This window comes from Bombus terrestris, chromosome 17, assembly GCF_910591885.1.
Source record: "Bombus terrestris chromosome 17, iyBomTerr1.2, whole genome shotgun sequence".
Lineage (NCBI taxonomy): Eukaryota > Metazoa > Arthropoda > Insecta > Hymenoptera > Apidae > Bombus > Bombus terrestris.
The window spans coordinates 9731895-9750412 of record NC_063285.1 but is presented as its reverse complement, the minus strand read 5'-3'; the positions used below and the strand labels follow the sequence as shown (position 1 = coordinate 9750412).

Below are 18518 nucleotides of genomic sequence, written 5' to 3'. Positions count from 1 at the left end.
ATCCTTCGACTTGTGCCACCCCCTAGGGATGCAACGAGAGAAGTCGAAACGTTCCTTCGATCCTTCCTATCCTTTCCTCGTCAATTTCTTATTTCCTGCCACGTGGCTCCCATTCCGCTAACGCGCGACAATTCCGCCTTTCCCCGTGCAACGTAACATCGTCCAAAAATTCCAATCTAAAGTTTAACTGCTAGAAATTTCCCTTTGCGAGTCAGATCTCGCTGAGAAATGATCAGCTTGTTTGTCAGCAAGTTGCTGACGTTTTTTAGCAACAGATGCAGTCCGCGGGTGTTTAGCGTATATTTGGTCGGATCGGAAGGATATGGTCGAGTCGGAATTTCTCTCAGTTCCAAGTAACCAGGGAAGGTAGGTTGGCTTGTGCTGTGAAGTAGACGAAGCAGCGCGTATATTGGTTTATGGTGAAGCTTCGTGCAATTCGTGTGATATTGTTATAAATAATGTGCAACAGGATGCAAGGTGAGCACGAGGCGACCCCTTGTGAAAAAATACGAAGAAAATGTGGGACCAAAGGTTTGTTCACTCAAGGTTTCGCTTTTGGGAAAATGGAGTCTGAAAACTTGTCAAGTATACTTTCGATTATTCAGTCGCGTTTAGTTCTGTCTTCAGAAACCTTGTACGATACATATTATTGTGTCCAGTTGGACAAATTGTAAAGTACAGATTAAATAACAATAACAAAAAATATTATTGAACTCACAAAATTAACGCTCGCAATGTTGAGTCGTAAGCCACGTCTGACTGCGATAATTTAGATAAGTTAGGTTCGAGTTGAGTTACTTGGTCTCGGTGCCACTTAATATTCAAATTACGTTTCATCATCGTACAAACACAAAGTGGAACACATACTTCTACATAGCACGTTCCTTTGGAAAATATTTTTAATTTATCTTGAAGGAAGTATACGTACGAAGTTGCTGTGGAAAATATTCCAAATTCATCTTTGAAGAATCGTGGTCGAGTTTTCGTGTACAAAGTTGCCAAAGCATGTCGAACCTGCTAATTCTAATTTCCCTAGTGTCGTTTCTTTTGTCTATAGGCGAAGTATATCTATGTCGTTGGAAATGTGTGAAGCAGCAAGCGAAATACAATAAAGATATTGTTTCGTCAGAGTTCGTGATACGAATGCAACGTTTGAATCGCGAATTCAGACTCCGTTGCAGTTTCGTGGCCAGCGAACCGTACATTTTCTCCGACTAATCTGATCATTTCGTCACTATCAGCGTCCATTGTACATCCTCGAATATTATCACCAAAACTACTGTATATAGCAGAGAATTTCAAAGGCTATCGATATTTGATATAAACGCTCACTGAGTGTTCGCCAAGCATTGTCTTCAACCCTAACTTTTGTCAAGTTGACAGTGACGTTAAATTATATTAAATTTGTAAAGTAAATGCACAGTCATCGTATCATCCTCGTTCGTAGACGATTCGAATAATTATACAGGGCGATTCAGTTTTGCAATAGTTTAACGATATTTCATATCAAAATGTATCATTGTCTTCTACCCTAACTTTTGTCAAGTTGACAGTGACGTTAAATTATATTAAATTTGTAAAGTAAATGCACAGTCATCGTATCATCCTCGTTCGTAGACGATTCGAATAATTATACAGGGCGATTCAGTTTTGCAATAGTTTAACGATATTTCATATCAAAATGTATCATTGTCTTCTACCCTAACTTTTGTCAAGTTGACAGTGACGTTAAATTATATTAAATTTGTAAAGTAAATGCACAGTCATCGTGTATCATCCTCGTTCGTAGACGATTCGAATAATTATACAGGACGATTCAGTTTTGCAATAGTTTAACGATATTTCATATCAAAATATATCATTGTCTTCTACCCTAACTTTTGTCAAGTTGACAGTGACGTTAAATTATATTAAATTTGTAAAGTAAATGCACAGTCATCGTGTATCATCCTCGTTCGTAGACGATTCGAATAATTATACAGGACGATTCATTTTTGCAATAGTTTAACGATATTTCATATCAAAATGTATCATTGTCTTCTACCCTAACTTTTGTCAAGTTGACAGTGACGTTAAATTATATTAAATTTGTAAAGTAAATGCACAGTCATCGTGTATCATCCTCGTTCGTAGACGATTCGAATAATTATACAGGGCGATTCATTTTTGCAATAGTTTAACGATATTTCATATCAAAATGTATCATTGTCTTCTACCCTAACTTTTGTCAAGTTGACAGTGACGTTAAATTATATTAAATTTGTAAAGTAAATGCACAGTCATCGTATCATCCTCGTTCGTAGACGATTCATTTTTGCAATAGTTTAACGATATTTCATATCAAAATGTATATATTGGGTTGGCAACTAAGTAATTGCGGATTTTGTCATTACCACCTAATGGCAAAAGCCGCAATCACTTAGTTGCCAACCCAATAATATTAGGATATTGTTAAGCTATATTAGTGTAATTGTAGTGACAAATAATAATAAATAATTTAGTGCAATATCTAATCAAATATCGAAGTATAATATTATTCAAGCGTTTAAACAGATGATGTTCCATGGAAGATTCGAAAGATGGCAAGAGACGACGTCAAAATATTGCGTTGGCAAGGCAATTAATTTCCCAGCTATTTGACACGATGGATCAGATCCGCAGACTAAAAAGACAATACCCTTTAGATTGAAGCATTACATTCAACTAGAATCAAACATAGTATAAACTATTATAATCCAAAAGAATTTACTTATAATTTTCAATAAGAATTGATCGTAAATAGTCTACCAAATGAAAACATAAAAATAAAAATAAAAGGCAGCTAAGTGATTGCGGATTTTGTCAATACCATCCAATGACAAAAGCCGCAATCACTTAGTTACCAACCCAATATATACATTTTCATGCGAAATATCGTCAAACTATTATAAAAATGAATCCTGCTGTATAATAAATAAATAAATAAATAAATTTGTACAACTGTAGTTATTAACTATCATAATTAAATATAGCTAGTAATTATTACAATTAAATATTGCCAATCTCTCTTTATGTTTCGTTCGTTGCTACCACAGCACATACACCGGGTGTCCAAATATTTACGCACACGATACTCTATACACCACCCAATGACAAAGGCCGCAATCACTTTGTTGCAAACCCAATATATACATTTTCATGCGAAATATCGTCAAACTATTATAAAAATGAATCCTGCTGTATAATAAATAAATAAATAAATTTGTACAAGAGCAGCTATTAACTATCACAATTAAATATAGCTAGTAATTATTACAATTAAATATTGCCAATGTAAAAGTTGAATCTCTCGTATGTTTCGTTCGTTGCTGTCACAGCACATACACCGGGTGTCCAAATATTTACGCACACGATACTGTATATACCATCCAGCACTTATGTGTGTGTATATATATATAACTTACGTTATCTAGGGACGCGATCGTCATTTCGTTTCCTGATCGAACGAGGGAAATCTTGTTAAGGTTCAGGGATCAAGGATTGCGTTTAGGGTTATTGCTCGAAGGAAACCGAACGATTTAATGGTCTCGTCCAGGTTCTCTGATCCGACTGCAGGTACGAGGTATTGTCTTTATCGACGTTTTCAGTGAAAATATGTCAAACCGATATTTCGAACGACCGGGAGCCGATGCTTTTAACTGTCGATTAATTTTTAAATTTGTGTCAAGACACTGGAGGTTGCGATCGATCGGCAGCTTTCATTTGGCGCGCTCACTCGTCTTCCGCATCTACGATTACCGATTTCCGCGTGCCGACGGTTAAGCAAATAGAAAAAATACCTGAATTTCATCAGCTTATGGGTTTCTTCATTTGCTAAACGCAGCGAAGTAATGAAAAATCTGGTACTCAGATTGTATAGAAAATGTGCTATGCATTTGTATTATTTTTACCGTGCACGTTATTATTTGCTACTACAAATTACATAGCAGAGGGCGTACTATATTTCTTCAATTCTGAATTAGTAGGAATTTTAATTACCAAGTTTCACATGAACATTTATCACGTGTTCGTAGCACAGATTGCTTCAAGTTTTCCTTCGAGTTCGGATCAGCGATAAAACACGCAATCGTCAAAAGTGGTTTCGATAATCGACTTTCTATATGGCCACTTATTCATATAATAGCAATTTTTGAAATTTACCGCAGCTCGCCAACCTTCGCACACAGTCTGCACACGAATTAAAAAAGAAAGGAAAGAAAAGAAAAGAGGAAAAGGAAGAAAACGAATAAGAGCAGGCCATTGCTCTCCGTACTTAAGAGAAAGCGCGAATGAATCAATAACCAATAAATCGGCAGACGAATAGCTACTCACCCTGCAGAAGCTGGTGATGGAGGATATCTGAAACAGAAAGCAGAAAGGAACGATCAATCGTTGGAATACCAAGCGAAATAGCGCGGCGATAAATAATTGGATCTCCAACTTCGAGACCGGATCATCGTACCGAATATTCGCACACTCTGCAAGTCTCTTATTGATTGTGGCTAGTCCAATGACTTGATAATATAATAAATATGATACAATATAGTAATAATAGTGTTTAACACCACATCAGTCAAATCGACTGGTTTGACAATTTTATTTTAAAATTTCTACTTCGTGTTATATTTTTCCGCAATCATCTAATGACTTTCTCAACGATAAATAAAAGAATAATGTAATGAATTTTATTTTGTTTTTTATGTACTCAAACTGAAAATAATTTTGTGTCAGGCTACTTATACCAATACCAGTGAAAGTGACTGGTACTTGTCTTTGAAAATTGATCAAATATAATTGAACTTGCCTAATTATCGATTAGATATACTTAAACTTAATCTATGGTTAATATAATATAACCTACATAATATCACAATTTCTAGAGCTTAACACTAAAACTACCACACGAGTCAAATCAATTTTATATTAAAATTTCTATTTCGTGTTATATTTTTTCCGCAATCATCTAATGATTTTTACAACGATAATTAAAAGAATAATATAATAAATTTTATTTTGTTTTTTATGTACTCAAACTGAAAATAATTTTGTGTCAGGCTACTTATACCAATACCAGTGAAAATGACTGATACATGTCAAAGTGTACAGGAGTCCTGCAATTTGTTCATCGAACCCTAATTAACCAGTTTCCTCGTTTTCTACAACTTGTCACGCGTTTTTCAAATTTTCACGGCGTATCGTTCGATATGACGATATCAGTTATCAGGAAAATTCCAGATCGATCGCTGGATCGCTAGATGCTAATGCTAGAAATACCACGGCAGTCAGAACGACTGGTTCTACAATTTTATAAATGTGTGAACCCTCGTTTAGGTCGATCATGGTCGCAGATGGATTAATAATAGCAAAAATGTACCACATAACATGGAATTGCTTCTGTGAGAAAGTAATAAATCAATAAATATACAAGTATTCTATTATTATATATTTTTTAAAGACCAGTCATTTTCATTGGTTTTGGTACAAGTAGCTTCGTGTTAACTACCGGTAGTTCTAGTGTTAACGTGGTGTTCAGTCATCAATTTGGAATAATTCAAGGTCAGTAAAGATGAACAAACACGTGCAATTAATAAATTCTATCAGATTTCGTTCGCGTCTTTTAATTGAACTATCGAATGGAAAATATTGCAAGCTTTAAATGTTCCTAATTCGACGAACATAGTTTCGTCCCTTGTACAATCAGAACGAATATTATTATTCAGACTTTACAAGTACAAATAACAAACTACCAATAGTAGTTTCTCCTCTTAAGTAACTGGAGCAAGTTTGACAATAGAAGAAAGGGAATTTTGCAAGTAAATTTCCTCGTCGGCCGAGTAAACTCGTGCTGTGCAAATCGTCACGAAACGATGATTAAATAGAAAGATGGAATGAAGAAAACGACCAAACTTCGTCTCATATATATATATATAGATACTGCGGAAGAACATTTTAATTAAAGAGATCCGTGTACGCCTAATCTTTTAAAAACAAGCTGCATAGCTCGAGTGGAAAGAGGGCAGCGGACGAATTGAAATTCAAAAGTCGTCTGCAGACAGAAGCGTCGACGACGAAGGAATAAGGAAGCTTTTCGAGGAGCTGGTCGCTAGGCAAAGAGCCTGCAGGAGCTTCTCTACGAAGAACTTTCGTCCTGATTATCATAAGAAGTTTCGCGATGCTCGAAAGGAAAGAAAAAAAAGAGATCGACCGTTTTACGTATTCCTCGACGTTACAGCGACCGAACTTGTGTGTACACCACCACCGTGGAATTAGATAACCGAGCTGAGTTGTCTTCGAGCGTCGTCGCTCGCACGCTTTTGCTAATGGCGCGCTCTTTTAAATTCCTCGCGATTCTCCGTTTTGTAACTTTCGTTTGGCAGAGGGGATGGTGGACGTCAGGAGGATGGTGGGACGATTTTAAAACGACAGACTCTCTAGGTCAGCCGGAATTAGATGCGAATATAGGAACAGCACGGTTTGAGGCAGTTGCTTAAAAAATACACGGTGTCCCAGTTCTTCTTAAAAAAACGGTGTCAGGGTATCGTACGAGTGGAGATAAGAAAAATGTTGTATAAGCGTAGCCTCGTAAATGTTGACACGTAATCGAAGGCTTTGCACAGCAGCCACCAAGCAGCTGCAATTCAGTACACGTACACGTGTACGTACGTGTAGATTTTGCCATTTTGAGATTTTGCTAAATGTACTTCTTCATAAATATAGTATTAATAATAACAATGTTGAGGTTATTAGATGTATAAATAGAGAAACGCGTGGATAAATTGTAAGGCAGAGAATATATTTGGATATAGAAGAGTAATTACAAGTAGAAAAATAATTTGAGCTGGTCCAGATCCGCACGCTAGCACCCTATAACTGACAACTCAGAAGCCATTGTAACATCAATCCACATCAGAGACCAGGCCACACACCGAGGGCAAGATGGCACCCAGATATCAGCACATCCTTGGTGCGTATTCTCAACAGTCTTAAGGACCCACCATGGATCTTGGCATTTTCATAGTTAAGGTCCTTCAGACCAAACACGTATCTTTTGTTTCAGGTTCCTTTACATTTATTGTTTGCTACGGGTTGACACGGGAAAGTTGGTTTTCCTCACGTTTGGTATCTTCCGTTAGCAACTTTCCCTCGAGGGCGGCTGAAACCCTTCCTCGTTCAGCAACCTTCTTATTATCCAATCGGAAGCGGTGTCTACTGCCCTCACTTTCCTAACCAAAATTGTCATCAACGAATCCGATGGTCCCGTGTCCTTAGACATACCCAGCCCTAGCTTTCCTCAGACACAGTATCGTCAGTGAAGCTTCACTTATTCTGTATCCTTAGAATAGTCAACATATCTTTACCGGTTTCTACCCTCAGACCAGTCGCGTACCTAACGTATCAGTGTAACTGGGTTTTACACAAAGTTGTTGCAGTGAATTGTGATTTATGTGTGTTAATTCAGTGTGCATTCCATTGTGATTGCTGAATTCATAATAAAGTTTAATAAAAGCAAAATTGATAGCTGTGTTACGACTCAGCTATTTTATTTTATCATCCAACCCTCAAGTTTACGTGACACCATCGTCGCCAGTCTACTGTCTATGGTCTGCCTTCGTCCCAGTCTATTGTCTATACGCTGTCGATGGCTTCAGTGCTTGAGAAAACGAAAAAGACCAGATGTAGAGTTTTCCTAGAAGTGGTGGCCACTTCAACAAATAATAATAATCGTAGATATTGATAAATGTAAATGAACTGTACGTGGTTCCAAAAAATGAGACATTTTTCATTTCAAAGGCGAAACGATTAATATCCTTATGTTGCACGGATTGTCTGAGTTTGTAAAAGAATTCGAAGCTTAATTTCAAGTGATTTTACACACAGTATTTTACGCGTTACGTACGATTGGCCATGAAATTTAATTCGCTACAAGCGTTTGATCAAAGAGAGATGCAAGGATCGTGCGATTCACCATGTATCGATCTTATTAAATTGCTTCCAGTTGACCCAATTTCCCACGTTTCCTCGTAAAACGAATTGTCCCCGTTTCAGTCTCAACTCTCACTGTCGCGCTCCTCGCAAATAAGGAGAATTAAGCCGGAACAAGTTCGTTGAATTTTAATTTAACGAGTGAAATCTGTTAGGTCAAGGCCGAGGGAGTATTTTACATTGCAGAAAACTGTTTCGTTAAATGTTAATTAACGTTCAGATCCGCTATCCGGAGAATAAATCAAGGAGAACATAGGCATTAAAAATAACTAAACGCGTTTCTTTCCACCTTTTCCACTTTCCCTTCTTTAACATATCTTATTGCTGCAGCAAAATTACTTTATTCTTAATCCAAAGAGCTAGAGAAAATGGGAAAGCTCGTTTCACTATTTTCATTCTCGTTCCCCTGCTTTTTCCCTCCTGTTACTCGTTTCTACGTCTACGGTCGACTTTTAAACTAAGGAAATTTCACCCCCTCGTGCTTCTCCTTACACATTTCATTTGCTCCAAAATACCACTACAAACGGGAAATTAGAAAATTACATTTGTCGCGTGGCGAGTTTAAAAGTCCGCGTTAGCCAGATATTTTCTATTCCCCTTGCAATTTTTCTATTTCCCGCGGACAAGTATATCTTTCTTCACACCGTGTACAAGCCCGTTCATATCGACGCCTAATTGTTTTGCCATTGCAAGCTCTCAAAGAGTCTGAAAAGATCCTAAAACATTCACCGGATCAGCTGTTCGAACGAACGTTCGAAAGACTCTTCGCGGGAATAAAAATTCATTCCGAATTTCCGACTAAGAAATCGCGAGCAGAAACAAAGCACGAGAAAATTATTTATTAAACAAAAGACTGACAGATAGAAATGGAAGAAGCACGGCCAGATGCGATACAACTTCCTCAATGAAGCGTACGGTTACACCGTTAAATGATCGGATATTAAAGATCCAAGATCCAAGATATTAGAACGAGATACTCTCTTTTTCTGTCGCCTGGTCGATCTGAATAAAAATCGAGCGGATTAAAGGAAAAGTAGCATCGCGGTAATAACAATGGTTGCTGGTTGCAAGCGTTGCTCGAATACCGCTGGCTTTCCACGTTTTAATGAAAGTCCTTTCTCCGAAACGTAATGAACTTGACCGAACTTTATCGTCGCGAGTTGATCAGCGAATTTAATCGGCCGCCAGCGAAGCGGATAACCGATCAGAGGCGAACAATGGACTTACCAAGTTGCCTGGTCGTAGCGGTAGTTACGTCATAACTGGCAAATCAAGCTCCGTGAGGCGTGTGCATGTACGCGAGGGCTTGTTAAAGTTGTTGGACATTTTTCTTATTTCGAGAAACTATCGCGTTAAGGTACAGCGAGTAATCCGTTTATCGAAAGCCAGTCACGCGTATGAATATAATTGTTCGCTTGTAAGGAATTATACAGGGCGTTTAAAGGGGAAACCTAAGGCTTTAAACATCGATAATTCGATGCTCGTTCGCGCGACAAGGTTGAAGATTGCAATAGAAAGAAAGATGACAAAAGCTAAGTACAAATACGTACAGTATCGGGCAAAATTATATTGCAATAACAAACGACGAATAAAAATAAAGAATCGAATTTTTGTTCACCACCAAATATCCGAACGAGAATTCAGTTGAAGAGAAATTTAATCGCATAACTCGTTCGAATAAAGTGATACATTATGGATAAATATTTCTGTGTTACATCGTATCTGAGGTATATACTTGCAAGCTTCGTTATCCAGTTGTTGCGATATTGGCTTCTGTAATGAACTTTTTGCAAGTGCCATATTAGAAAGTTTACCGTTGCTTGGTAAATTATTCATCGGATAAATTAATGCTGGGAACTGTATCGGTATATATTTGTACAAAATTAAGTGGGAACAAACAATTACTCGTATTATTATTCCAATAATTCTGCGATCCTTGTTCGAACGAATATAGAAAATAATTTGTTACGGATAACAGGTAATTATTTCAGGGGAAAAGTATTTTCGCTATGTCCACTGATATCAATTCATTCCGCTAATTATCTTGGGTATTTGTTCGAAATAATTTGAACAAAATGCTGTAAAGTAACTCTGGTGAAAAGTAATTTACTGCAGCTTAATATAATAATAATAATATTTAATAACGCGACTAAGAACTTGACGTTATTGTACTAACGTTACTGTACTGTATCTTATATTTTGCAACATGAAAGCTTCCTGTATCTTAAAAGTACATGGACAGCGTGAAAAAGCACTATAAAATAAGTATGATAAAAGCGTGAAAAATATTCCACATCGTAACACAGCTAAACTATATACGTTAGCACGCGACAGTTAAAAAGCTGAGAATTTAATGTAATAAAAGTTGAGCAATTTTCAAGTCATTTTATAGTCGTTTATTTAATTACAATTATTTAATTACGATTTATCTTTAATTTTCTAACGTATCCAGATTGCCAATTCACTGTTAACATTGCTTATTTTTAATAAATTTATCGATTCCGAATATAGTGTTTAATGGTTTACGTGACGTTCGATACTGATTTATCAAATATCATTAACTGACGCGATAAGCCCCGTTGATCGTGTACTAATACCGTTAATTAATTACATTTAGAATTATTATCCTGCGGTATAATCGCACATTCATTTACGTTTTAATGTCAAATATACATAATTAATCACTAATGACAGAGACGAGAGAGATATACATATTATCTGCCGTATTATTGCTATGTAATTATAGTTCATACAGAAACTAATCTGCGTGCAGCAACGTAATCAATTTCATTATTTATAACGATATAGTTGAAAAAGACGCGTGTTAGTTCGTGAAAACGTTACACGCATACATATTTACTTCATTTCGGTTTTCATTTAAATATAATTATTCATATTCGTCGTATAGTTAACCACACGTTAACCAGTTAGCTGTTTTTGACGAGTATACTCGTCACGAAGAAAAGAGTCTATTTTGTGTTTCGACGAGCTCTGTCGGTAACAGTCGTTTCCTTGCAACTTAATTTTATATTGCAACAACCACGCATACTCTGTGTTTGACGAGTATACTCGTCACGAAGAGAAGAATCTATTTTGTGTTTCGACGAGCCCTGTCGGTAACAGTCGTTTCCTTGCAACTTAATTTCATATTGCAACAGCCACGTATACTCTGTGTTTGACGAGTATACTCGTCACGAAGAGACGACACTATTTTGTGTTTTGACGAGCCCTGTCGGTAACAGTCGTTTCCTTGCAACTTAATTTTATATTGTAACAGCCACGCATACTCTGTGTTTGACGAGTATACTCGTCACGAAGAGAAGAGTCTATTTTGTGTTTCGACGAGCTCTGTCTGTAACAGTCGTTTCCTTGCAACTTAATTTCATATTGCAACAGCCACGCATACTCTGTGTTTGACGAGTATACTCGTCACGAAGAGACGACACTATTTTGTGTTTCGACGAGCTCTGTCGGTAATAGTTGTTTCCTTGCAACTTAATTTTATATTGCAACAGCCACGCATACTCTGTGTTTGACGAGTATACTCGTCACGAAGAGACGACACTATTTTGTGTTTCGACGAGCTCTGTCGGTAATAGTTGTTTCCTTGCAACTTAATTTTATATTGCAACAGCCACGCATACTCTGTGTTTGACGAGTATACTCGTCACGAAGAGAAGGGTCTATTTTGTGTTACGATGAGCCTTGTCGGTAATAAAATTAAAAAACGAAACAGTTTTTTCCCTACAATTTAATTTTATATTGCAATAGTCACGCATACTCTGCGTTTGACGAGTATACTCGTCATCGCTTACTTTTTGCCACGTGCTTTTCAAAGACGATGCAACAGCTAACTGCTTAATTGGTTACATACCGATTATTATCGACTGGTTAATGGCAACACGTCATACTCAAATATTTGAATTTCTACGAATTCAAATATTTCTGTTGAAAAATATGCGAAAATAGACCCCAAAAAAGGGATAGAAATATTCGAATAAATATTTCCCTGGTGCAAACGCCGTAACAAGTATCATGTCGCAGATAATCTGTATATTTGCCACGCTATCTACATCTGGCACACATTTTCCTACTTTTTGCATGTGCCGCAAAAGCGTACGAATTCGTAGTCCGCTGGTAGGAAAAACGTGTTCTTTAGAAAGCGGCCGAAACGTCGTATGTCGTAGACCGCCGCCTCTCCACTCAATAAACCAAACTTCCTTCAAATCCGCCATCCGAAAGCTAACCTTGAGGTGGCTGAAGCGAACAGATGCTGCAGCCCGAACATCCCCTGATACCCAAGTTACAAGTTAAAGCCGCGCCTCGAAAAGACAGATTGCGCGATCTCTCGCGTGTCATTGGTCCGGCATATACATTCGCAATGTACATTCCGGCCCGAGTGGCAATCTCTGTGTGCGCGTCTCTGTCGCCCTCGAGAGCCACGGTTATCGTGGCATCTCGCTCCCCGCAGCTTCTTTATGCCCGAGGAGATGCGCGACGACCGGAAGCAACGGCTGAGAGCCGCACGCCTGGTGACACATCCATCCAGAAAGAGACCGGAAAAGGGATATTTCGGTAGCGTGTGTGGCCGTGGTGCGCGCTCGGCCAACTATAAATCAACGAGCACCAACTCGGCTTCAACTTATGCATTGATACGTATGCTTCGTCGTCGTGCAAACTCACGGAATACCTGGCAATATCGTATCGAACTGTGCCATCTTCGGCCAGTTTTCCTCCCTCGAGGCAAAATCCATCCAACGAAGCAACGAAATAGCGACGCCTCTTACGTAACGATAGAACGAGCGGAGATTTTTCTCGTTCGGGTAATTATGTAAGAAGGTGAAAAATGGTTGACACGGGAAATACGGAGACGCGGACGAGAGGAAAGCGCGGCTTTAACGCTGCAGCAATCGTTTCACACGGAAAAACACTGATATACGTACTCTTTACGGTACGGAGGTCGTAGTCGTGGTTTTTAGCTCGCGAACAGAATCCTGGCGCTGAGAGATTGTCAGATAAGAAGAGTTTTAAGAGTTGTAGAAATAACGATGGTTTAAGTATGGCGTTTGTACCGGACAAATTCAGACGAGAAGTGGGCGGTTTTTAAACGCTGACAGTTTCTACGGATCATCTTCAATTATCTCTTGAAATTAAATCTCGCGACGCGTCTGACTTGCAACAGGATGTTAATAAGTTTGACGATTGGTTTAGATGCAACTGTTTTCCTTCCATAGATGCGGAGATAAGAATAATAAGATTGATTGATAACATAAAGATAAGAAATAATAAGATTGCACCAGCACCTTTTTGGATATCTCTATAGAATAACCTAACTCATTTTGCTACGGAATAATTATTATTGCTATATATATCGATAGGTAAACATATTACGACATAATCCATCACATAAAACAGAAACTCGTTGCAACCAATTCACATGTCCTGATAAGATTAATCCTATTAGGAACTCGTTAAAGGAATGAATTTTTCTAACAATTAATTACAATGCACACATCTTACTCAGTGTACCTTGGTCCTTCTAATTTCTTTCAACCCAATTACAATTTCAACCTTCCACAAGCCAAACTCCCATCAAACACGTGCAAACATCTGACACACACGCCATTCCTGTTTCACTGCTCAATCAATCGCTCAATAATCTCACAAATATTGCTCTATAGAATAACCTAACACATTTTGCTATGGAATAATTATTGCTATATATATTGATAGGTAAACATATTACAACATAATCCACCATAGAAACTTGTTGCAACCAATTCACATGTTCTGATAAGAATAATCCTATTAGAAACTCGTTAAAGGAATTAGTTTTTCTAACAATTAACTACAATGCACACATCTTACTTAGTGTACCTTGGTCCTTCTAATTTCTTTCAACCCAATTACAATTTCAACCTTCCACAAGCCAAACTCCCATCAAACACGTGCAAACATCTGACACACACGCCATTCCTGTTTCACTGCTCAATCAATCGCTCAATAATCTCACAAATATTGCTCTATAGAATAACCTAACACATTTTGCTATGGAATAATTATTGCTATATATATTGATAGGTAAACATATTACAACATAATCCACCATAGAAACTTGTTGCAACCAATTCACATGTTCTGATAAGAATAATCCTATTAGAAACTCGTTAAAGGAATTAGTTTTTCTAACAATTAACTACAATGCACACATCTTACTTAGTGTACCTTGGTCCTTCTAATTTCTTTCAACCCAATTACAATTTCAACCTTCCACAAGCCAAACTCCCATCAAACACGTGCAAACATCTGACACACACGCCATTCCTGTTTCACTGCTCAATCAATCGCTCAATAATCTCACAAATATTGCTCTATAGAATAACCTAACACATTTTGCTATGGAATAATTATTGCTATATATATTGATAGGTAAACATATTACAACATAATCCACCATAGAAACTTGTTGCAACCAATTCACATGTTCTGATAAGAATAATCCTATTAGAAACTCGTTAAAGGAATTAGTTTTTCTAACAATTAACTACAATGCACACATCTTACTTAGTGTACCTTGGTCCTTCTAATTTCTTTCAACCCAATTACAATTTCAACCTTCCACAAGCCAAACTCCCATCAAACACGTGCAAACATCTGACACACACGCCATTCCTGTTTCACTGCTCAATCAATCGCTCAATAATCTCACAAATATTGCTCTATAGAATAACCTAACACATTTTGCTATGGAATAATTATTGCTATATATATTGATAGGTAAACATATTACAACATAATCCACCATAGAAACTTGTTGCAACCAATTCACATGTTCTGATAAGAATAATCCTATTAGAAACTCGTTAAAGGAATTAGTTTTTCTAACAATTAACTACAATGCACACATCTTACTTAGTGTACCTTGGTCCTTCTAATTTCTTTCAACCCAATTACAATTTCAACCTTCCACAAGCCAAACTCCCATCAAACACGTGCAAACATCTGACACACACGCCATTCCTGTTTCATTACTCAACCAATCGCTCAATAATCTCACAGATATTACACGCACAATGCCAATTACATATTTAATAACCATATATATCACACACACATACGTAAGCGTATAACCAGAGCAAGCAACAACCCTACTCATCCGCATTCAATGCCAACTCTTCAAACCTCTGCAAACGAGACGTAGTTTTCGCTTGGCCTGCGAGTGACACGCGTGCACCTACTCCACCCTGCGCACACCCTCCGAGTACTGTTCTCACCTTTAACGAGTACAGTTTGTCTAGAATTCACCTGCGCGATGGTGGGGGTGTCTAGACATCCAATCTCTTTGCCCTCTTCGTCGCACGCGCTGCGACTTGCATTAGCGTTCACGCCGGAAGCTGCAGCCACCTGGGGCGTACACACGCGATCGACGGCTAAGATTCCAGAAATTTTTCCTCACGAGACCGCCTGCACGTCGCGCCAAGTGCCAAAGCCATATGCATATAGGGTGGTCGAATTATCCGAATTACAGTCAGATAGCGTTAATCGTGACGAAACTATCGGCGCTAAAACGTAGGAGATGGATGGTGTGTAGAGTAAATCATAGACACATTCGACGTCACGCAGGTATCCATTGTTAACCAGTTAGCTGTTCTTGACGAGTATACTCGTCGTCGTTTACTTTTCAAAAGTAAAAGCTAAGCTTTTCAAAGAGCAACAGACAACTGTTAATGAATGAATTAACACTCAAATGCTGTGATAAATACAGACGTTTTACAGCCATTATGTTCCATGAAACACGTGGAAAATGTTTCCCAGTTGCCTGAGACACCCTGTAGAGCAAACTGTACAAGTTTGCTTCCCTGGCGCGGAAAAGGACCGGCTTATCGATACGTGGCGCCGGCACAAAGAAATTGCGGTGGTTGTAATGCGCGTACACGCGTTCGGCAAACGAACCAGCAAGAGGATGGTGGAAACGTCTGGCGAAATTGAGCTCGTGTTTGTCTTTTGGCAAAGGTGGAAATTGGTCGACGAATTTCTCGCGCTGCAATATCGTGGCCAAGATATTCTCGAGGATTTAATGGTATTCGCGAGGGGATTAATGATGGTAGAGCCGCGATTTTACTTTGGACTTACAGAAAGTGCTAGCGATCAAGGGATTAACAGTGCGACGAGGCTATTGGAATTGGAAGGTCGGAGAAGCGTGGAAACGGAAAAATTGATGTGACGAGCTCGCTGTAAGTGGGAAGTTGAAACATTAAAAATTAAACGACTTAGGAAGCAAACGTGAAGATTATTTTTATTATTTGTATACTTGCGTCGCTTATTGCTAGAATTCTGTGGACTTTTAACTTTACGGACTTGGAGAAAGAACGAGGAAAGGATACGAATTTATCGAGGAAATCAAGTTTGAATAATTTAGTTTGTTAGTTAGGAAACGAAGTTGGACGAAATGAACTTTCATAATATAATGCTTGTAACTTAATTAGGCGTCAGGATCAAACCGAGTAAACTTGCATTCTTTCAATCCTTTTTCAATTTGAAAAATTGCAAAATACTGCAACGAGATGCTTTATCATCAAAATAGATTCTTATCAAAAGAAGGAATATTTAATTAATTTCATTAATATTCAGCCACTTTGTTCCTCGCTAATATTTCTTCCCTGTAATTCTCTGTTATTCGACAATTTTCTTTCTAATTGCAATTATCTGCAACGATATGCTCCACGCACTATAAAATAGTTAAAGATGAACGTTCTCTATTTTTTAAAAATTAGCTTCCACGTTGGATTTGTCAAATTTATTTAATTACACATCTATCGTGCTGTGTTCATTTTTTTTTTTTTTTAACCACAGTATGATTGTCATTTAGGATTATCACGTAGGTTTATCATACGACAGCCTCCAAAGCTAAAAAACAATCAGCTCGACGCTTCTATTTTTTTCCATACTTCGCGCGGAATTTACATTTTCTCTGCGTAAAAAATCGCTTTTTATCTTACGTCGTTTACAATTCTAATTTCTCGATTATTATGATACGGACGATGATTGCGGCGGATGTTGCGCTGAAAAATAATTCTTCTGCCAATGGTAATAACATTATGAATTAAGATGAATCTCGTTAATATTCTCTTCTGTCCTTGTATTTTCTTTATTGACTTACCGATGGAATACATTTTTCTGCGATTTCCATAAAACTCTTCTTTTTCTACGTGACGTGGCGTCGTATTTGAAAGACGCGTGAACACGTAAACCCGATCGACCCAGTTTTAGAAGAATTTATAATTCAGACTGGACTATCGTAACTAATATTCTGAAAAATGAACCGAACATAGCGCGAAATAGATTCAAACAGAATTCCACGTAGATAAGCAACAATACTTGGATTTCTTCTTTCTTCGTATTTTCCATCCACTGTGTACGTAAACTGTTTAATGCGACAGATGAGGAACAAATACGAATAAAACACGAAATAGCAGAATATCCGTGTTATTCCTGTAGATTTTCCAACTGTATTGCTATTATCCGATTGGAAAAGACAAGCAAAGTACAAATTTTCTTTGCATTTTATATCTCTTCGTATCTTCCTTACATTTCTAGCAAGTTTAGAGACTGCAATGATAACGAAGAAACACGCGAAGTATCTAAAACGAACGCATTTTTAATTTACCGTGTTTTATAATACGTTTTACACGAAGACGTTCTGTACAAATTTTAGCATCGAATCGAAGAAGTTCACAGTAAAATGAAAAATACAAAGATCAAAGATAAATAACATTTTTCTAATAACGTGGCTACTGATGGGCCGATTTTTTGAAATCTTCCGACACGTTTTGTACAAATTTTGGCATCGAATCAACGACGAAGAAGTTCACAGTAAAATGAAAAATACAAAGATCAAAAGATAAATAACATTTTTCTAATTTCACTAATCGAACTTGGTAACTTGGCTACTGGTTGGTTACCGATTTTTGGAAATCTTCCGACACGTTTTGTACAAATTTTGGCATCGAATTAACGACGAAGAAGTTCACAGTAAAATGAAAAATACAAAGATCAAAAGATAAATAACATTTTTCTAATTTTACTAATCGAACTTGGTAACGTGGCTACTGATGGGTCGATTTTTTGAAATCTTCCGACACGTTTTGTACAAATTTTGGCATCGAATCAACGACGAAGAAGTTCACAGAGAAAATGAAAAATACAAAGATCAAAAATAAATAACATTTTTCTAATAACGTGGCTACCGATGGGCCGATTTTTTGAAATCTTCCGACAAAATGATAATGGAAACACTGTTCGAATATTTACGCTTTCCACGGAGCTGTCGATGATTCTCGGCGTCTCTTTGAAACCGCGATCCTCCTCCGAGAATTTCAGCAATAAGATTCCTTGCAGTCGCTCGGACGAGGCTTTTACACGCCGATACAGCGTTTCGTCTTTTAATTCTTCCGTCTTTTTTAATCGTTCCGTCATTCATCGAGCTTAAAGCGGGTCTCGCGAGGCCGGAAACGACA

General features: G+C 37.6%; 1 protein-coding gene across 10 annotated transcripts in view; it reads right to left on the bottom strand.

Moving 5' to 3' along the window:
- LOC100646013 (neurexin-1) overlaps window positions 1-18518 on the bottom strand; it is a 636909-nt gene that overhangs the window by 286478 nt on the left and 331913 nt on the right. For all 10 annotated transcript variants that reach the window (XM_048413687.1, XM_048413689.1, XM_048413690.1 and 7 more), the window contains one exon: window positions 4351-4377. In XM_048413687.1, coding sequence (XP_048269644.1) covers window positions 4351-4377 — 27 coding nt within the window. The remainder of the gene's footprint in view (window positions 1-4350; window positions 4378-18518) is intronic.